The following is a 21,136-nucleotide window of genomic DNA, read 5'->3' as shown; positions in this document are numbered from 1 at the left end:
TTCTCAGAGCGGGCGCCCCCTCCCCTCCTGGGAACCCAGGGTTAACTGCAGAATCCGAGGACACTGATGGCTGCTTCTGCTCTGACATCCATTATCTGACCTTGCTCACCCTGCCTTCGGGGCTCAGTGCTGTTGGCACTTGGCCCCATGGCTGTAGGGGACCTTGGGCACCTGGCTTACCCTCTATGCCTCAGTCTGCTCATCTGTACAGTGGGGATAATAAGCCAGTGCATGGTCCCAGAGTGCTTCTCAAAGACTTCTCCCTCTTCTCAGCTGGGCCATGGCTGGGGGAGCTGCGTGGCCAGGTTCCCACCAGAGCTTTGCTCACCGCACCTGTCTCCCCTTGCCTACCACCTTGCAGCCTCTGCTGCAGCCTTGGGGCCTGAACACCCTGCACCTGCGGAGGACAGGTCCTGCTGGGCACCTCTCAGCTCCCATGTCCCGGAGAGCACTGTGCCTGCTGCTGTCCATCTGATAACCCCGCGGCCGCCGAGGCCCCTGTCTTACCGGTTCTCACATCCCTGGGTTCCCCTGATCATGTTCGCCCCCAGGGCCTTCTCCGTGTGTCCTGAACTTTGCAGGAGCAGAGGTGAGGCTGGCCACTTTCAACGACAGGTGTTCTGCAGGTGCCTGGCGACAGGTGACGCTTCCCCCCGCTCCCAGGCCGAACGCTGCATGCGCTTGGACCAAAGGCCGGGGTCAACGTCGCCGCTGTCCACCTTGGGCAGGGAGGCCATCGGGACTCTACCAGGCGGGGGAGGGGATGGACGTGCGGGAGTCGGGCTGGCCCTGGGCCGGGGCCGGCCGCTCGCGGTGGGCGCGGTGCGCACGCGCTGCCGGCAGAGGGCGGCCGAGAGCCGGCAGCTCCCCGGCCGCGGACCCGCCGAGCCCGCGCTCGCAGGCGCCGTCTGCAGCTAGAGGCCGGCGGCGGCGGGAGGCGCCCGGCTCCGCGGTCCTCGCCAAGTGCAGGCAGAGCCCGCGGGAGCCATGGCCAGCGCTCCCGGCGGCCCCGAGGACGGCCGGCCCGGGCGCGCGGAGGACGATGCGCCCCCGGAGGAGAAGCGGCTGCGGCTGGGGCTGGAAGCAGGACGCGCGGCCAGCGAGGAGCCGGGCGCCCAGACGGGCGGCGCGGGCACCGGCGTAAGTGCGCGGGCGCGGGCGGCGGCAGCTCCGGCTCCCGGGGCCTCCACGGTGCTGCTCCCGCGACGCCGGGCAGGGCAGGGCAGGGCAGGGCAGGGCAGGGCAGGGCAGGAGCGGCTCCACCCCCGGCGCCGCCATCCCGGGCTGGGACTTGGCAGCTGCGTTGCGCCTCACACCTGGTAAGGTGCGGGAGTCCCCGGGCCGGACCCCGCGCTGGGGGGCGCCCTGCACCTGCCCTGCCCGCGGCGGTCAGGCCCGCCCCGTTCCGTCCGAGAGCCAGAGGGTGGCCTTTGCTGTGGTGCCCCCGCTGCGGGGACGCACGGTGAGGCAGAGTTCTCGCTGCCCCCGGGCGCAGGGGCACGGGCAGGGGCAGGGCCCGCTCTGGCCCCGGTCCCCGCGGGGTGGCCAGTGGGCAGCAAGTCCCGGGCCCGGGGCGGCCGAGCTGACCTTCTGTCTCCCGCGGCCGGGGCGCGCTGACCTTCGGTGCCGGAGCCCGCGGATGCGGAGCGGCGTCCTGCTCCGGGAGGGCTCGCACCTGGGTCGGCGTTGGTGGACCGTGCGCTCGGCCTCCAAGTGTGTCCATTCCGGGCGCTGGTCAGAACGGCTGATGAGTCCCACGTGCAGAGGCCGCGCCCCACCCGAGTGCCCCCGGGCCGCCCCCGCAGGCCGCCTTCCACCTGCGCCAAGCCCCAGCTGCCGAGGCTGGTCTGGCTGGCGGTGACGCCCCCATCTCTGCGTGCAGTCCCTGGGTTCTGAGACCTGGGACAGAGACCTCGGGCAGGGCGGCCGGGGAGGTGAGAAGCCCCATCTCTGTGGCATCGCCATTGAGACTCTCATTGGTGGACGTGCTCCTATCCCTTCGGGCTCGCTGGGAGCCTTGCAAAGGCCAGCATCCCAGAATGCAGTGCAGTGACCAAGCGGAGTGGACTGGACCCAGCTACCTGGGTGTGCATCCTGGCCCTCCTTAGCCATGTCAACAGGTGCTGTGCTGTAAGGGGGGGGGGGGCGACCGCTGAGGGAAGGAGAGTCTCATTCCCAGGAAGGGCTCAGCGTGGCAGGGTGTGCTCTGGGAACCGAGCGCTGGGACCCTCCCCCACGGAGCTGGCTTTGGGTGACGTCTGGCTTGGGCGGGTGGCTCTCGGGCCACACTCTCCGCGTTCAGTGCTTCCCATTAGCTGGAAGAATTTTGTGTAGAGCACAGCGTATTCCCGAGGCAGACCCCCTACTGAACTTTGTGGTCCTAGAGCACAGTGGGAAATCCCGTGTTCCCGGGGTCCCATTGTCCCCGCACAGAAACCTTCCTCATCGCGGAGCCTGAACTTGGCCCTCTCCTTTCCGGGTGCTGGGACCCCGGCCATCCGGCCTCTCTTCCATTCCAGTTTCTGTAGCTGTGTTGTCCTTCAGGAGCTCAGGGAGCACTTGGGGCCGGCATGAGCAGCAGCTGTGTCCAGGAGGTGAGCCCGCGTCTCCCCTGGCAGCTGCGTGGGTGCAGGACGGGGCGCCCTCCCTGATGGCTCTGCTCTCTGGAGCGTTGGCCAGGTGGTGGGGTCCTACAGAACTCACCCTTGCACACGGGGCTGGGCCAGCGCTCTGCGTGGCTGAGGGTCAGTGCCACCGGCCATCCCTGTGTGGCTCTCGCGTCTCTGTGTTAGAGATCACTTTCCTGGCTTTAGGGAGGTAAATGGGGCCTGCAGGGGCCCCTGGGTGCTGGCCCCATGGGAAGGTGTGTGTGGTGGGGACAGGACTGAGCCCTGGGGCTTTCCATTGCCCAGCCCCAGCGCCCTGGAGAGGGTGGAGGAACGGCCGGTCTTCCCAGAGCCCTTAGTGACCCAGGAGCTCCTTCCGGAGGAGGAGAGCCTCCCCTTGGCAGCCGGTATCAGCAAGCACCGTCTGCTCCACTTTCCCCCAGCCAGGCAGCTTGGCAGGTTTCTGGGATACCGCTGGGCAGAAGTGGGCCTTGGGCCTGGAGGTCGCTGGCCAGGCACGAGCACTGGGAGCCACTGCTGGCCGCGGAGGGCCTGTGGGATGTTGAGCCGTGTCCCCAGTCCCGCCCGCCTGGGGGACCCCAGCCCCAGCGAGGACCCCTGAGGAAGTGGCCAGTCCTTGTAGGGAGCCTGAGCATCGGGCTGAGCTTCCTGGGGGGTCACTTGGGAACCGCAGGGCCTCGGGAGGGTCCCGTGCCGTCTGCAGGTCTCAGTTTCCTGGTTAGTGTTGTGGAATCGGGATGCGACCTCACAGGAGGTCTGTGGGATCTGCGGAGATGGGACGGCAGCAAACGCATGGCGCAGCATGTGTGCCCCGAACACGGCACTGACAGCCGGTTACTTTGGGACTTACTTGGCTTCTTGGGGGTTCGGGGCTGCATCACCTTATCCATCCAAGTGGGAGTGGAGACGCCTCCATTCACTCTCAGAGTGGATTCTGGTAGCTTCTTGGCCTCTGCGTGGGACGCACTGGCTTGCCTCAGTTTCCCCCTTGCTGCCTTGGGTCTGGGGTTCCTGGAGGCAGAGCAGGTGGTGGTCAGCGTCCCCTCCCTCACTGGAGGTGCCTGACGTCGGCCCGTGAGACAGTGCGTTTGCACCAGGTCTGTGTGTGTGGATTCACGTTGAACACAGCTGGAGCCCCTGGCTGCCGCGTAGAGATTTCCCTGGCAACGCTCTCCGGGGCTGACACGGCGACGTGGCCGCCCACTGGAAGGTCGCACGCCTGAGGGGGAGGCGCGTGTGAGGGGAGTGCTGGCAAGTTTGCTCGTCCCCTTGGGGCCTCAAGTGCGGTGCCAGTGGTGGAGGCCCAGGCTGGAGTGGGGGCTCGGGGGGAGGGCACGTTCCTTGGAACTGGAACCGGAGGTCCAGGGTGCGTCCCTGACACCTTGAAGCTCGCTGGACAGGTGCGTCTCAGCGCGTGCACTGCGCTGGTGAGTGTGCCGTGCGGCGTGTGGCTCCAGCCGTTTTGGAAAATTCCAGCTTGATTGGTGTTTCTCAGCTGGACAGACTTAGGTGGGGCGTGTGTGTGTGCGTGTGTGTGTGCAGGCCTGAGTGGTGTGTCACTGAGCACAACTGGGTATATGTGAGTGTGTATGTGTCTGCACATGTATGTGTCTCAGTGTGCGTGTGTGTGCCTGCATGTGTGTGCCCATGTCTGAATGTGTGTATGTGTGTGTGATTGTGAGTGTGTGTATCTGCATGTGTGTGCATGTCTCTGTGTGCCCGCAGGTCTGTGTGTGTGTATGTGTGCATGTCTGAGTGTGTATGCACGCCTGAGTGTGCCCATGTCTGTGTGTGTCTCTGTATGTGATTGTACATGTCTGTATGTACACATGTCTGAGTGCATGTGTCTACCTGTGCATGCACATGTCTGTGAGTGTATGTGTGTGTGATTGTGTGTGCATGTCTGTGTATACATGTCTGAGTGCTTGTGTCCGCCTGTATGTGCATGTGTCTATGTGTGAGTGTGTATGTGTGTGATTGTGTGCATGTCTACACGTCTGAGTGTGTGTGTGTATGCACGTGTCTGAGTGTATATGTGTGTGTGTGAGATTCTGTGTGTGTATGTGTGTGATTGTGTGTGTGCATATCTGTGTGTGTACACATGTCTGCTTGTGTCCGCCTGTGTGTGCACGTGTCTGTGTGTGAGTGTGTATGTGATTGTGTGCATGTCTACACATGTCTGAGTGTGTGTGTGTATGCACGTGTCTGAGTGTATATGTGTGTGTGATTGTGGGATTCTGTGTGTGTGTATGTGTGTGATTGTGCATATCTGTGTGTGTACATGTCTGAGTGCATGTGTCTGCCTGTGTGTGCATGTGTCTGAGTGTATATGTGTGTGATTGTGTGCATGTCTCTGTACACATACCTGAGTGTGTGTCTGTGTGTGCACATGTCTGAGTGTATCGTGTGAGAGTGTGATTGTGTGTGTATGCATGTGTCTGAGTGTATATGTGTGTGTGATTGTGGGATTCTCTGTGTGTGTATGTGTGTGATTGTGTGTGTGCATATCTGTGTGTGTACACATGTCTGAGTGCATGTGTCTGCCTGTGTGTGCACGTGTATGAGTGTATATGTGTGTGATTGTGTGCATGTCTCTGTACACATACCTGAGTGTGTGTCTGTGTGTGGACATGTCTGAGTGTATCGTGTGAGAGTGTGATTGTGTGCATGTCTGTGTACACATGTCTGAGTGCGTGTGTCTGTGTGTGCACGTGTCTGAGTGTGTGTGTGATTGTGTGAGAGTGTGTGTGTGAGTGACAGTCCTGGTGTGTGGCGTCTCAGCCAGGTGCAGATTTGCCTTCGGTGTCCTCTGGAGCATGGTGAGGCACCCAAGAGTGTGAAGGAGACCACGTGGAGGCTGGGGCAGGGTCCCTGCAGGGTCCCGGGATGTGGGTGGGTGGGGAGGGGGTGCAGGAGGGTCAAGAGGTGCCTTCCAGAGGCTGGGTGGGTGTCTGGCACGTGGGCGGTGAGAGTGGCAGGGCCGTGGCTGACCCTCGGACAGTCAGGGAGGACATCGGCTTTGCTCCTTGGCAAGGTGGCCCGGAGCGCTGGGGCCGTGGCTGAGGGGCGGGACGGGTCTGGGCCAGGAAGCAGGACCGGGCTGGGGCTGCAGGTGCAGGGTGGGACCTGGGCCAGGGCAACTTCTGGGATTGCCTGGGTCGTATGAGGAGGGGCGTGGCTGTGGGGCAGTGAGAGGCGGAGAGGGGTGAGGGTCCCCCGCGCTGACGCCCCCCCGCCAGGCGCAGTGCCTCAGGCGTGTCGCTGTTGCTGGGGAGGGGTCACCTTTACTCATTTTCATGGTGAGTTCCCACAGCTCATTTATGGATCCATCATAAAAATAATGATTTGATAACTTTATCAAAATCCAGTTGAATCAGAAATTCCTGGACTCTTGGAGACGAGCCATTTCCGAGTTAAACTTCTGAGAATTAGTTATTTGAGAAGCAGAGGGAGACCCACCCACATGCACACGGACCACGCGCGGAGCCGGGGACTCTGACGCAGGCTGCCGCCGTCTTAGCCGCCAGGCTCACTGCTGCCTCTGGTCTCCTTGAGGACTTCTGGGGACTATTTTGGTCGAAGTATATCAGGACAGTTGTCACTCAGAGAAATAATATTTTCATGTCTTAGTTGAATTAAATAAATAATTCGTATTCCAGATTTCACTGTTGTTGTAAAGAGAACATATTGGGCTCTTAGACTTCCTAATTTTATTTTTGTTTGTTTAGTTGACGAAGGCAGTTTCTGGGTGTAGATGTCCCTCCACAGGCCCGGAGTCGCTTCTAGCCGCTGAGAGAAGCCAAGTCTGCAGCCACTCAGGCCCTGCTAGACACTGGCGTGTTTGCAAATGGCCAGGGCTCCTTCCTGTGTCTCCCGCACTCTCTCTAGATCACTCCCAACGCCTGGCACAGCGTGAATGCCGTGGAAGCAGCCTGTACTCTTTAGGAACAGAGAGCAGAGTCGTACGTGTTCAGTGCCGTGTGGTGTTTTCCTGAGTGTTGACTGCAGGCACGTGGACCTGCAGATACAGGAGGCTGAGTGTGGGTGTGCATGTATGTGACTGCGTGAGAGTGAGCGTGTACATGCATGTGATTTGTGTGTGAGCGTGATGATGTGAGGGCACATGTGTGTGGGTCTGCGTGTGTGTGTCTGAGTCAGTGTACAAATGTGCGTGTGTGAGTCTGGGTGTGTATGAGTGTGCGTGTGTGAGTGTGTGTGTCAGTGTATGAGTGTGTGTGAGTCTGAGTGTGTGTGTGTGATTGTATGAGTGTGTATGTGATAGTGTGAGTGTGAATATGTGAGTCTGGGTGTGTGTGTGTGTGCATATTTACAGACCTACATGCACACACTGGGCAGGAGTGGACAGCCGGACATTTTGAAGTGTGTGCGCCTTGTGGAACGGCTAAATGTAGCTAATGACTACACGTTACCTCACGTGAGAGGGTACTTAAAAAGCCCACAGCGAGGTAGTGCGCGGGTCCTCGCTGTGTGCCTGCTGGGAGCACCTAGCTGTCTGCCCTCTTGGTGGCTCTGGTGTACGGCGTGGTTGTTAGCCTCTGGCCCTGCGTGTGCAGCGGCTCCCCTGCGCCTGCGCCCTGCCCCGGCCCTGCCCAGCTCCGCTCACTGCCGCTCTTACTGCCTCCTGGGTTGACCCGTGCAGGTTCTGTGTGTGGGTGAGATGCGGCGGCGTCTTTCTCCGTCACTTCCCGGGTTCATCCGTGTTGTCACAGGCAGCAGATTCCCCGCTCTGTGTGTGCATTGGCCCCTGGTGCCTCTGGGAATTGTTCCAGGACCCCCCCACCCCCACCACATCCTCTGGACGATGGCGTGGCATTTGCGTGGGGTCCACGCAGTTCTCCCGTGTATGCTAATTCATCTCGAGGTTCCTCGTGGTGCCTGAGACAGTGCACTGCTGAGATGCTGAGATACTGTACTGCTTAGGGAGTGAAGCGAGAAAGATGTCAGGCGTCTTCAGTACAGTGTCTCTTTCCCGGTGTTCTCCCTCCGTGGTTGGTTGGATCCGTGGAGGGCTGGTGTTGCACGTCCCGTGTTGTTGCTGGGATTTTAACGGCAGCTGGTTTGGGAGGCAGGTGCGGTGAGACTCGGGGTGATGGGGGCCTTGCAGAACTGTGGTCTGGGTGTGGCTCTGTCTGCCCACGTGGCCCTGCCGTGGCTGTGAGCATGGGTGCAAGATGGCAAAGGGTGGTGCCGTTGGGAGGGAGCCTCCCCTCTGTCTGCTGGGGCCATCGTCTTCTCCTGCGTTCTCCAGGTATCTGAGCAACTCCCGTGTGCAAGGGGCCGGGCTGGGAGCCGGTCTCCAAGATGGACCCACCCCTGCTGTCCTGATCCCAGCAAGGGAGACAGAGCTGGCCCCTCCCTGTTGATTTGAATAAAGTTTTATTGAGACCCAGTTGTCTGTACTGTCAGTGGCTGCTGTTCTGCTGTAGCTAGAGGCTGAGTGGTCGTCACAGAGACAGGGAGGCCTGCAGAGCTGCAAATATTCCCTCCTGGCTGGAGCCCTGAGCCCTGTCCTGGGAAGAGACCTGGGTCCTGTGGGAGTCCCGTGGGAGCGGCGTGCACACATGTGCAGGGCTCTGGGGTGGGCCTACACTGAGTCTCAGCCTCGCAAGGCTGGGCGTCGAGTGAGATTTGCTTGTGCTTGGGCCCTAGGACAGGGGAGAGAAGGTGAACTGTGACCCTTCCTAGTGTCTCCTCAAGGCAGGCCCGTGGCCCATGAGCAGTGCCACTTGTGGCTGCCAGCACCCTGCGGGTTGCCTTCCTTGGTGCTGGGCCTCGTGGCTCCTGGTGACCAAGCTGGGGATGAGACGGATGGCTTTGCAAGCCCTCCCTGAAGATGTGCAGGGTTGGGCCGTGCACGTAGGGGCACCTGCCGATAAGCAGATGGCACACTTTGTTTCTCCTCTTGTCCAGAGAAACACCCACCTTCCTGCCCGCCCCTCCTCACCGCTGTCGCAGGAGGAAGCCCTGGTTCTTTTGACCCACAGCCTAGGCCTCTGGGGTTGGCACAGCCTCTGCCTCTGTCCAGCCCCTGTGGGAGGGGGCTACAATCCCCCGGCCCCCTGCCCTCGACTCCGACTGCACCTGAGGAGGGGCGAGGGTCCGAGGCGGGCTGGGGTCTCAGAGTGCAGCCCAGGGAGGGAGCCGATTTACACACAGCTTCTGGGCAGGAGGATCCCAAGGGGCAGGAAGAGAGAGGTGGGGAGAGGCCCTGGGCGGAGTGGGGAGGGGGGCTCAGCTCCTGAGGAAGCGTGGGTAAACCCTGTGCTGTGCTGTGTTACGGCTGGGCTTTGTGGCTGTCCCCGTGTCCGTCGCGTGTTTGTGGCTGTCAGGGAGGCCGGTGTGCTGTGCGGTGCCCCATTCTGATGGCTTTGGGAAATGGGGTGGAGGGCTCTGCTTTCCTTGGTTCTGTGTGTGTCCCTTCTGCGCCCCTGACCACGCCGGACCCTGCCCTGCACTCCCAGATCTGGAGGGTGCTGGGCAGGCCGTGTCTGTGCCCTTCTCGGGGACATGGAGGCTCTGTGACTTGGAAACCCATGGGCATCAGCACAGGTGCAGGAAACACCCTCTTGGTGGGTGTGCGACTCCGTGGAGCTGGGAGTCTCTGCCTTCCGCTTTGCTGTCCTGGGTTTGCTATGGGGCCACACAAAACAAAGTCCCCGTGGTCTGGCTGTAAGCTCTTCGTTTTTCTTCCTGCTTATTAAAAATTGTGATGTGCGCATTTGTAAAGAATTTAAGCAATGTAGCTATGTTCACACGAGGGTGCAAAAACATTTGGAAAGACGTGCTTAGGTTTTTCATTAGAACGGGTTGGCAGATCAAGCACAGGTGGTCCAGGTACACGTGAGTGTTGGACTGGCACGTTTTTAGTATATCCCAGGCAGTAGTTGGGACATGCTTACCCTAAAACAACGATGCGTTGTTTGTCCGGTTCAGGTTTGACTGGCAGTCCTCTCTCGGGGTTGTTGGTGTACGATTGGGAATCGCCATTTGGGGGAGTCTCTTGGTGCTGTGGTGGGGGTGGGCTGAGAAGACCCCCTTGGGTGCATCAGGGGCCCCCACAGGCTGTGGGGTCGGGTGCAGAGCTCCCTGGGGCCTGGGCAGTGCGTCCAGCCCCTGCCTCCCCCCAGTCACCACACGGGCTGGTTTCCCTCCAAGCATGCGAACAGGAGCTGCCCCGCCCACCCCCATTTGCAGCCTGGTGGCCCAGCCAGCTGGACGGCCAGCGGTGTGCGATGGCTGCAGGTCCCCAGCTCTTCCTGTGGGGGACAAGGCGGCCCCCGTCCTCGCCGCCCCTGCCTGAGTTCTGTCAAACAGAGCGCGGTCGAGCCCACGCTGCAGCCCGCTGGGCGGCTCCGTGGTGCACACCACGCGCCGGGGCTGGGGCTTTCCTAGTGCGTGCGAGGAGGAGCTGCACCTCCACATAAAGACGCTGCCCAGGAAGCACCGGCGGCCTCGGAAGGCAACGTTTTGCCTCCCTTCTCAATGCCTGATCGCGACTCAGCCGTCCAGGGCCCGAGGCTGCCTGTGCATTGGTCTGGCTTGGGGGCCGTGGAGGAGGGGCTGGCCTTGCCCCCTGAGGCTGTGGCCTCCCACAGCGACCTCACTGTCCCTGTTGTGGTATGGTCGCTGTGTGCTCCGGCAGGCTCCTGGAGCTCCCTGGGCAAGGTCCTTCCTGCCCCAGGGCCTTAGCACGCCCTCCTCTCTCTGCCTAGAACGCTTTTCCGTCTGAAGCTGGTCTCATCCAGCAGCTGAGATGTCGCATGCTCAGGGCCACCGGAGCTGCGCGATGTGGCCACGGCAGGACCCCCCCCCCCGCCGTCATCAGCTGCCCTCGTCACAGCAGGGGTCTCCTTCTTTGGGTTCTTGGATGACTGTTCGCCCTCTTCTAGACCAAGGTCACCACTGGGACAAAATGTATGTAAAGATTTATTTACGTATCTGAAAGAATTACAGACAGAGAGGGAGTGACAGGTCCCCAGTCGCTGGTTCACTCCCCCGATGGCCGCAATGGCTGATGCTCAGCCAGGTTGAAGCCACGAGCCAGGAACTTCATCCAGGGCTCCCACGTGGGTGCAGGGGCCCAAACGCTTGGGCTATTAGCAGGGAGCCGGATCGGAAGTGGGCCAGCTGGGGCAGGAACTGGCACCCACAAGGGGTGCTGGGGCCCTAGGCAGCAGCTTTACTGGTTATTATGCCGCACTGCCGTCTTTGTTCTGGAGGGCCGTGTGTCGCTGGTGTTCACCAGATGCTGGTTGTGCAGACGAGGAAGCAGGCTCGGGAAGATGCTGTAACTCGCTTGGTGTTCCACAGTGACTGAGCGTGGGGCTGGCGCGGAAGCTGCCTGCTGGGCCCCTGGAACGGGTCTGCTGCAGGAGCTCTCCAATGCGGGGCTCCTGAGATTTCCAGGCGTTTGTAACCAGAGTCCCTGTGTCGTCGAAGACAGTGCCGGCAACATCGGCTGTGGGTCTTCTGTGTGTCCTGAGGGAGCCGCCCGGTCTGCCTAGCTGGCCTTGGCTGTCAGTGTGGGAGGGAGGATGTTCACAGTAAAAAAAGAATCTTGTCTCACTCACTTGTGTTCTACGACCCCCGATTCCTTCCGCTCGGTCATGCAGAATCCATGCCCGACACTCCTCACCTGCTTTTCTGTCTCCAGGTCGGCTCACGGAGATTGTTGAGAGCATTGCCCTGTAACTGCGGCCTGTCCCCCACCCCAGCCCTCGCCCCGTTTATCTGGGATTTTGTCAGCAGCTGGCCCAGCCTTTGGGGAAGGTTGAATCGCAGGAAAGAGAGAAGGGTGTGGGACACAGGTGAAGGGTCCTGGTGGGCAGGCAGTTACAAGGTCAGTTCAAGGGCAGGAGGGAGGGCTGGCCTGGGGGACTGGGAGGTGTTGGAGCAGAGACCGCGTGTGCTGGCATGACCTGTGTGTGTTTTGTGTGTTCCTCTTGCTCCCTGTGGTGGGGGAGATAGGGTGAGTGTGCTTGTGATGGAGAGATTAAAGGACCCTCGATGGCACTCGCTCAGCAGGATGGCAGCACAGCCCAATCAGGTTACTGGTTACTGCTTGCCCTGCAGTGATTGGTTCAGCACCTCCAGTTAGAGCCGTGATTGGTGTCAGTTATTCATGTGAGTTTGGACTTTGTTAGTCAAGAAGGGAGGTGTTCAGAGAGTGGTGAGGGGCCTTGGGATTCCAAAGAATGATGGGTGTTGCATGGGCAAGCCCCTGTGCCCACCTACTCATGGCTGGAGAGACCCCTAAAGAACTCAGTTATCTGGAGAGCTCCAGATAAATTCAGTGCTGTTAACTCCATTTGCCTTTCCACTCACCCATCTATCCATCCATCCACCACCTACCCTTCCACTCACCCATCCATCCATCCACCCGTCCACTCACCCATCCATCCATCCACCCACCCACCTACCCACCTGTCCACTCACCCATCCATCCACCAATCCACCAATCCACCCACCTACCCGTCCACTCACCCATCCATCCATCCACCCACCTACCCGTCCACTCACCCATCCATCCATCCATCCATCCACCCACCCACCCACCTACCCACCTGTCCACTCACCCATCCATCCATTCACTCATCCACTCATCCACTCATCCATCCATCCATCCATCCATCCATCCATCCATCCGCCTACCCGTCCACTCACCCATCCATCCACCCACCCACCTACCCACCTGTCCACTCACCCATCCATCTACCCATCCATCCATTCACTCATCCACTCCTCCATCCATCCATCCATCTATCCATCCACCTACCAACCCATCCACTCACCCATCCATCCATCCACCCACCTACCCATCCACTCACCCATCCATCCATCCACCCACCCACCCGTCCACTCACCCATCCATCCATCCATCTGTCCACTCACCCATTCATCTACCCATCCATCCATCCACTCATCCATCATCCATCCATCCATCTACCTACCCGTCCACTCATCCATCCATCCATCCATCCATCCACCTACCCGTCCACTCACCCATCCATTCATCTACCCACCTACCCGTCCACTCACCCATCCATCTACCAACCCGTCCACTCACCCATCCATCCATCCATCCATCCACCCCCCCACCTACCTACCTGTCCACTCACCCATCCATCCATCCACCCGTCCACTCACTCACTCACTCACTCATCCATCCATCCATCCATCCACCATCCACTCACCCATCCGTCCGTCCGTCCATCCATCCATCCATCCACTCACCCACCCACCTGTCCACTCACCCATCCATCCATCCATCTGTCCACTCACCCATCCATCCATCCACCCGTCCACTCACTCACTCACTCACTCATCCATCCATCCATCCACCTACCCGTCCACTCACCCATCCGTCCGTCCGTCCATCCATCCATCCATCCACTCACCCATCCACCCGTCCACTCACCCATCCATCCATCCACTCACCCATCCATCCATCCATCCATCCACCCACCCATCCACCCACCCACCTGTCCACTCACCCATCCATCCATCCATCCATCCACCCATCCACCTATCCACCTGTCTACTCACCCATCCATCCATCCACCCACAAATCCACCCACCCACCTCTCTACCCATCCATCCCTCCCCCACTCCCCCACCTGTCAGCTCTCTGCTTACCCTGCTGTTCCTTTACTCAGCACTCATTGGCTGCCTGCTGGCTTCCAGGGAGGTGTGTTCCAGCGGCTGAGACCACAGGCTCTGGAGTCTCGCGCCCTGGGCTCACTCTGAGCTGCTCCACCTCCTCGCTAGCTCCTCGGGCCTGTTAGGGAAGCCCCTCTGGTTCTCGCTTCTTGTTCTGAAGATTGGCTGCTGATAGCTCCTGCTGTTACAGACCCAGCGAGGATCAAACAGATGCAGGATGAGACGTGAAGGGTCACGGCCCAGCAGCCCTGAAGCAAGGTGGGAGTGGGGTCAGCTCTCCACCCCCTCCCCATTCCTGCTGGGTGCACTTGGCCTTGACTTCCTACTCTGCGTGGAGGCAGGAGGCAGGAGATCTCAGGATTCTCCATGGAGTTTCTGCTTGAGCCCTGGCCCATGGCCCCTCTGAGGCTCTGCTTGGAAGTCCCCGACGTGGCCCTGTAATGGGGAGCCCTTCTACAGCCATGTGGCTCCCTCCAGGGGGGGGCCAGGGCGGCTGGCCTCAAGGCAGGGTGGGGGCACCGTCGGCCCCACTCGAGCTGCTTCCCTGCTTCGAATAGTGGGGACTGTGCCTGCCGTGCACAAGCAGGGGGCTGGCCTGGCGGTCAGTGTTCAGAGGCTATTTCCCAGAGTTCCCTGTTTCCCTTAGAAGCATCCCAGTGGGGTGTGTGTGTGGGGGGGTGCCCAGGCCTCCCTGCAGAGATGCCGGTGCTGGGGTTCAGCTGGGGTCTGTCTTTTACAAAAGCTCTTGGATGATCCTTGATCCTCGGGCAGCTGCCCGGCTCTGGCTCGTGGGCTGGGCCTGGACGCGTGCTCTGTGCTGCTGTGCTGTCACCTCTCTTGTGCATGGCGTCTGGCCCTGGCTCGGCAGCTGCCTGCCCTGTGGGCCTCAGTGATCAGAGCTCTGAGAGTGTGTACACGCGTGTGAGTATGCGTGTGTGTGCACGTATGCCTGCATGCTGCACGTGCAGGTGTCTGTTATGAACCGGTTTCGTCGGTCCCCAGTGCTGGCCGTGGGTCTTGGCGGTCACTCTGATGGAGGCCCGCACAGCTCCTGCAGGGGTCTTGCCCTGACTCGAGCAAGGCCGTGGGGGCAGAGCTGCCGAGGGCCTTCCTGGGAGATGCTTCGGCGCTGCCTTCCATTTGGGGGGCTCAGGTTTTCATGCTGTGTGACCCTGTGGCAGGCTGTTTGGATTTGCTGCGGGGTGGGTGTGACCAGGTCCCCGGGCAGTGTCTGTGAGTCACTGGGGACCGAGCTGGCGGCACCAGGTACTGACGCCCACAGCCTCGTCACCCCTCCCCGACTCAGCCCCGTGGGAGGCAGGGGCTTGGTGCCACGGGGAGATTTCTTCCCTAACTGATGATTGGGGTGACTTGCGTGAGATGAAGTGGGGGAGGGGCCTGTGGTGGCTTCAGCGGCTTTGTAAGGAAGGGGGAGCAGTGGCAGCAGCTGTGTCCCTCGCCGGGTGCACCCCTCCTGGCATGTGGGTACCGTGGGCCACCCTCCCCCGGTGTCCCTGAGAGAGGAGGAAACTTCTGTCCATCACGGGTCCGCCTGCAGCTCAGGTAGGGCCACGGGGAGGGACAGAGCCACCCGGCACCCAGCGAAAACTCCTTCAGGTGCCTCAGGCTGTCTCTGAATTCCTCAGGCCCGCGAAATGCCCAAGGGGGCAGCCGTCCGTCCAGCTGTTGCCTGTGTTGGAAACACGTCGGGGGGGCCTGTGGGGGCCTTTCTTCTGCGTCAGGGCTTCTCCGAAGGCTGCCCTTGGGCCCCTGTTGTAGGCGGGCACGCAGCTTCTGGGTCCCACCCTTTAGAACCAGAGTGTCTGGGGCTGGAACCCCAACACGAGCTTACAGCTCTCAAGTTGGTGGTCAAGTAGAGATGAGATGTGTGTGGATGACCATAGTACATGGTAGATTGCACAAGTGACTTGATGATTGTTATTTTAAAGGATTAATTATTTATTATTTGAAAGAGCATGAGACAGAGAGACAGACAAATAGCCACACTGATCTTGCGTCAACAGCTTCACGCCCCAAAAGGCTGCAGCAGCCAGGGCTGGGCCAGGCTGAAGCCAGGAGCCAGGAGCTTTTTCTGGGTCTCCCATGTGGGTGCAGGGCCCAAGCACTTGGACCATCTTCTGCTGCTTTCCCAGGCGCATTAGCAGGGAGCTGGGTGGGAAGTGGTGCAGCTGGGACTTGAACCTGTGCTCCTCCGATATGAGATGCTGGCATCACAAGTCACAGCTCTCCCTGCTGTACCACAGCACCAGCCCCAATTTGATTGTTTTTATTTTTTAATTTTTAGAAAAGATTTATTTATTTGAAAGTCAGAGTCACACAGAGAGAAGGAGAGGCAGAGAGAGGGAGAGAGAGAGGTCTTCCATCTGCTGGTTCACTCCCAAGTTGGCTGTGGTGACTGGAGCTGCTCCGATCTGAAGCCAGGAGCCAGGAGCTTCTTCCGGGTCTCCCACGTGGGTGCAGGAGCCCAAGGACTTGGGCCATCTTCTACTGCTTTCCCAGGCCATAGCAGAGAGCTGGATCAGAAGTGGAGCAGCTGGGACTCGAACCAGCACCCATATGGGATGCCAGCACTGCAGGTGAAGGCTTTACCAGCTATGCCACAGTGCCGGCCCCAGTTTGATTGTTTTTAATGCATTTAAAAAGCAATTGAACAAAGAAAGGCATAAAAAGGAAAAAGAAAACCACGTTAAATGTCACCACCCTGAGACATGAACCCCCTTAACGTGACGTGAGCTTCTTCCTCCGCTAAGCCTGGGCAGAGAAGAGCCGGCTGGGAGGTTCAGACTAAGTGAGATACTTTAAAATCAGAAAGCTAATCCGCTCTGTGTCCGCACCTGAAGAGGAGGAGACGCGCAGGAGAACTGAGGAGCTGCCGGGGGCGGGGACAGGCGGCCTCGCTCCCCAAAGCCTGGTTCCCAGATCTGCTTTAGAAAGCAGAGTTGGTTATGAGAAACATGAAAAAGTGATGTTTTTAGGGGCCGGTGCTGTGCCGCACTAGGTTAAGCCACCGCCTGCAGGGCCGGCATCCCATATGGGTGCTGGTTGGAGTCCCGGCCGCTCCACTTCTGATCCAGCTCCCCGCTAATGTGCCTGGGAAAGCAGCAGAAGATGGCCCAAGTCCTTGGGCCCCTGCACCTGCATGGGAGACCCAGATGAAGCTCCTGGCTTCTGGCTTTGGCCTGGCCGGCCCCTCCCCCATTCTCAGGCCCCTGTACATCCTCCCCGTGCTTGTCCCCTCCCACCCCTCCACCCACCATCCCTCCCCGCCTCCCAGCACATCCCCACTTCCACCACCCCTGCCCTGTGCATGTCCCCCGCCCCATGCACGTCCCCCTCTATTACCCACCCCTCGGCCCCGGGCACGTACCCCGCCCCCCCAGATTTCTGTCTCATTTTCCGCTGCCGAGGTTGCCGGCCGTCCTGCTCTGTCTCTGCGTGGATCCGGTGCTCACCCTGGCCTTTCATCCTGGTCATCACATTTGCGGGGTGCTTGCTTTTATTAATTTCTTGGCTGACTGAATTTTATTAGAAGGCAGTGTTTTTAGCCAGAGGAGCTCCTGGATCCTGTGTGCTGGGTGACGTCACTACCTCGTTCTCGAAGGGTAACTGAGCTGCTGCCCGAGCCTTGGATTGGGCTGATGTCCCTGAGAGTGGCCGTGCCACTGCTGCCTTCTCGCCCCTCTCCCTGGCCAAGGGCTCCCGTGCTGCGCCCCACACTCTGCTGACCGCGTGGGAGCCGTGTCTTGGGTTACCGAGGAAGGGGAGTGCCTTGCATGTTTTGAGACTTCGGAGAGGAGCGGCTGCTGCCTGCGGTCATCAGGGGAGGCTGGAAAAGGAGGGAACTTTGGGGCTGGCGCTGTGGCGTAGCCGGTAAAGCTGCCACCTCCGATGCCAGTGTCCCGGCTGCTCCACTTCCTATCCAGCTCCCTGCTAAGGCACCTGGGAAAGTAGCAGAGGATGGCCCAAGTCCCTGGACCCCCGCACCCATGTGCAGCTCCTGCCTTCAGCCTGGCCCACGCCTGGTCTTGGCAGCCATCCAGGGAGTGAACTGATGGAAGATCGCTGTCTGTCTCTCCTCCCTCTGAAACTCTGACTTTCAAATAAATAAATCAATAAATCTTAACAGAGAAATGTTTGGATGCACACACATGGGGTGAGGGTGGAGAAAGGTGTGGCAGCTGACTGTGGCCATTCTGGGTACTTGTGGTGGGCAGGACACTTGGGCCAGTGGGCTGGCTTGAGCGAAGACCCTATCCAGCGAGGGTGGGCTCCTCCGATCTGCTGAGGGCCTGAGCAAGTGTGAGAGGCAGAGAGAGTCCACTGTGTCCACCTGTGTCCGAGCCACAGCCCCGGTCTCCTCTGGCCTGAGGCTTGAGCTTGGGCTGCCGTGGTGCCGAACTCTGCTGTGCCTCCAGCTGGCCGACTGCTGACGGGAACTGCGCAGACTCCTTGCCGTCTCCCTCCCTCCCTACCCCCTCTCCCCTTCTCCCCCTCTCCTCCTCTCTCTCTCTCCCTAACCCCCTTTCCCCCTCTCCCCCTCCCTCTCTTCCTACCCCCTCTCTCCCTCTCTCCCTCTCCGCCTACTCCCTCTCCCCCCTCCCCCTCTTCCCCCCTCCCTACCCCCTCTCCCCCTTTCCCCTCCCTCTCTTCCTCTCTCCCTCTCTCCCTCTCCGCCTACTCCCTCTCCCCCCTCCCCCTCTCCCCCCTCCCTACCCCCTCTCCCCCTTTCCCCTCCCTCTCTTCCTCTCTCCCTCTCTCCCTCTCTCTCCCTTTCCCTCCCTCCCTTCCCTCCCTCCCTCTCTTCCTATCTCTCTCTCTCTACCCCCCTCCTCCTATCCCCCCTCTCCCTCCCTCCCTCCCTCCCCTCCCTCCCTCTCCTCCTCCCTCTCTCTCTCTACCCCTTCCTATCCCCCTCTCCCTCTCTTCCTCTCCCTCCCTCTTTCCCTCTCCCTCTCTCTCCCTCCCTCCTTTCCCTCCCTCCCTCTCTTCCTCCCTCTCCCTCTCTCCCTCTCCCTCTCTCCTTCTCCCTCCCTCCTCCCCATCCCCCTCACCCCTCTCCTTTCCTTCTCTGGAGGACATGGACAAATGCACAAGGTTACCATGGAGAAGTGGACAGAAAGTTCGAGGAGGTTTGGGCGGCCGGTGGTGCTGGCGAGGACTTTGATTGCTCCGTTCAGAGTGGGATATCCTGGCCGAGAGTTAGGCGAGTGCTGCGTATGTGGGGACACCAGGGACCATCCTAAGCCTGCAGAGGTGTGTGCTGGGCGGAGTCTGGCCCTGGCCTGCGTGGGGGTGGGGTGTGCTTCGCTGCCTTTGAGCTCCATTGAGAGCTGGTTCTGTTAGGCTGGTGGCAGCAGCAGGGGGGAGGAGAGGGCCGGAGGGTGAAGTCTTCCTGGCTCCTGCCATTCCAGCCCAGACAGGTGGGACGTGGTCTTGATGTGGCATCAGACATGTCTGGAAATCAGCTGTCCAGAGCAGGAGGTGGTGACGAGGGCTCAGGGCCGGCGTCTGGAGGGGAGAAGGAAGGGTAGCAGGGGAGGCCGACTTCAGAGATACCCTCGTCCGGGGTGCTCATGATGCCACGGGAGCCAGCGGAAGGGGAGGTGGCTTGAGCACACAGCAGGGGCGGCAGAGGCCTGTCCCCTCAGCAGGTGCAGGCGGAGCCTGGGCGGAGCTTAAAGGCTGACCCTCCCCACCAAGAGCACGCAGGTTTCCTCTGGGTGTGCGTGTTTCGCTTAATGTCCCCCACTTCCGCTCCCTCTGCTGCAGGTGACAGGATTTCATTCTTTGATACTGAATGACCGCACGGTGCCCATAAATATGTATAACTGTCACCTGTCCATTAGGAGGAAGAATGTACAGGAGGACTCGCGGACGGGGCAAACACAAGTCAGGTGATGTGCACCACCCGCCAGTTACAAGGCGGCGAGGCTGGAGGGGCAGGCGCCAGGGCAGGGGTGCTGGAGGTGGGACACGTGGAGGTTTGGGGTGAGCTGGGGAGGCGCTGGAGCCCCGTTCTGCCCGGTGGAGAAAGCCCGGAGCAGGGGTTCAGATGCTGGAAAGGCCACAGCTGAGCATCCTGGGAGCGTGTGCTGCCTGCCAGTGTTGCCAAGGAGATGTGCAGGCGACAGGGGCCTCGCTTGTCGGAACCCCTGGGCCCTGGCCGTGTCCCCTTCCATCATCGTCAGCAGCCAGAGGACGGCGGGGCAGGTCGCTGATGGGGCTCAGCCGGGGGTGGACGTGGTCCAGGTGTGGGTGGTGGCAGCCAGGGAGGAGTGTGACGGGCGGGTGGGGGGCATGGGGCACCCAGGCTGGTCAGGAAGGGGATAGGAGGAGGGGAGGCGGGGTTGCAAGAGCACCTGGGGGCCAGCTCTCCACTGGCCCGGGAATGCAGTGGAGGATGGCCCAAGTGCTTGGGCCTTGCACCCCATGGGAGACCAGGAGAAGCACCTGGCTCCTGCCTTCGGATCAGCGCAGCACGCTGGCCGTGGCCATTGGAGGGTGAACCAACGGCAAAAGAAGACCTTTCTCTCTCTCTCTCTCTCACTGTCCCCTCTGCCTGTCCAAAAAAAAAGAGCACCTCGGAAGGAAGGGGGGAGGTGGCAGGGAGGGGGCGTGGCGATGGGGGGATTCTCCTCACGGAAGCAGGCATCTGGGGACAGTGGAGATGAGAAGGGGAGACGTCAAGACCCCCGTCTGATCCTGGGCCCCGGCTCCTCTGGGCCTGTCTGCTCTACACCACCGGGACTTGAGCTGGCGTGGGGACTCTGCTCTGCTCCCGGGCCCTTCAGAGTCCCTGGCTCGGAGCACACTTCCCGACGGGGTCCTTGGGCCGTGGTGACCCTGTGTCAGATGTCCTCAGGCCGGGGGTGATGTGAGAAGCCGAGAGAACGTCCCCGGACAGTGGCGCCCTTCCGGGCTCGCCGTGGCCCTGAGGTGGCATCTCTTCCGCCCAAACGATTCTTGGTGTGTTGATAGGTCTCAAAAGGTGGAAGCTTCCAGTGCTTGTGTCCAGCTCTTGGCCAGCGCCTGCAGGGGTGGGGACCTCTTCCTGTGGTTCAGTGCCAGTGCTGGGCGGGGTCTGACCAGCACTGCCAGGGGGTGGTGGGCTGGGGCCGCTTTCTGGGCAGCAGTGCTTATGCCTACCGTGTGTCCCGAGGTCACTCCTCCCTTGCTGGCTGGCGCGTTCCTGGTGCTGCACCCTCCGTCAGCCGCCTGCCTGCTCTGTGACTTGTGGCACAGGGGGAGAATCACCCTCTGTCACCTCCGTTCCCGAGGTTGGGGGCTGGCACCGCAGCAAAACCACATCTTTGCCGGCGGATTCTCTCTCTTTCTGTCCTAACTCTCTCAGTCGCTTTTGCTCTCTCTCAAACTGGTGATTAAAAAAAAATACCCTTCTTGCCCCAAAGAATGGCCGCTTAGGTTGGTTTCCAAACTGAGAAACAGTCCTTCCAAATAGAGAAAACCCTGGGAGCCCACGGCTTAGGGAAGCCAGGCCAGGCCGTGCTCTGCTCTGCCCGCCCTGCCCTGCGGAAGCTGCACCCACACCAGCCGCTCTTTTCATGCTGGGCGCCGTGGACATGATTTTTTTTTTAAAAGATGTATTTATTGAGAGAGAGATTGATTGATCTATCTTCTACCTGCTGCTTCACTCCCCAAATGGCTGCACCAGCCGGGGCTGGGCCAGGCTGAAGCCAGGAGCCTTGAACTCCATCTGGGCCTCCCACGTGGGTGCAGGGACTCCAGTACCTGGGCCACCCTCTGCTGCTTTCCCAGGAGCATTAGCAGGGAGCTGGATTGGAAGTGGA

At 60.4% G+C, this 21,136-nt stretch overlaps 1 protein-coding gene across 18 annotated transcripts in view; it reads left to right on the top strand.

The window, feature by feature from the left end:
* Positions 1 to 956: 956 nt before the first annotated feature.
* The window catches only part of RBFOX1 (RNA binding fox-1 homolog 1), a 2,206,955-nt gene continuing 2,186,775 nt past the window's right edge, over positions 957 to 21,136 (top strand). For 8 of the 18 annotated variants that reach the window (XM_070063953.1, XM_070063958.1, XM_070063946.1 and 5 more), the window contains exon 1: positions 973 to 1,140. In XM_070063953.1, the coding sequence (XP_069920054.1) occupies positions 988 to 1,140 (153 nt within the window). In that variant the 5' untranslated portion in view covers positions 973 to 987. Of the gene's footprint in view, positions 1,141 to 21,136 lie in introns of all 18 variants that reach the window. The other 10 variants (XM_070063951.1, XM_070063959.1, XM_070063950.1 and 7 more) reach the window with 9 other exon arrangements.

This window comes from Oryctolagus cuniculus, chromosome 19 (assembly GCF_964237555.1).
Source record: "Oryctolagus cuniculus chromosome 19, mOryCun1.1, whole genome shotgun sequence".
Classification (NCBI taxonomy): domain Eukaryota; kingdom Metazoa; phylum Chordata; class Mammalia; order Lagomorpha; family Leporidae; genus Oryctolagus; species Oryctolagus cuniculus.
The sequence above is the reverse complement of the archived record's forward strand: the minus strand, read 5'-3'. Positions and strand labels throughout refer to the sequence as shown.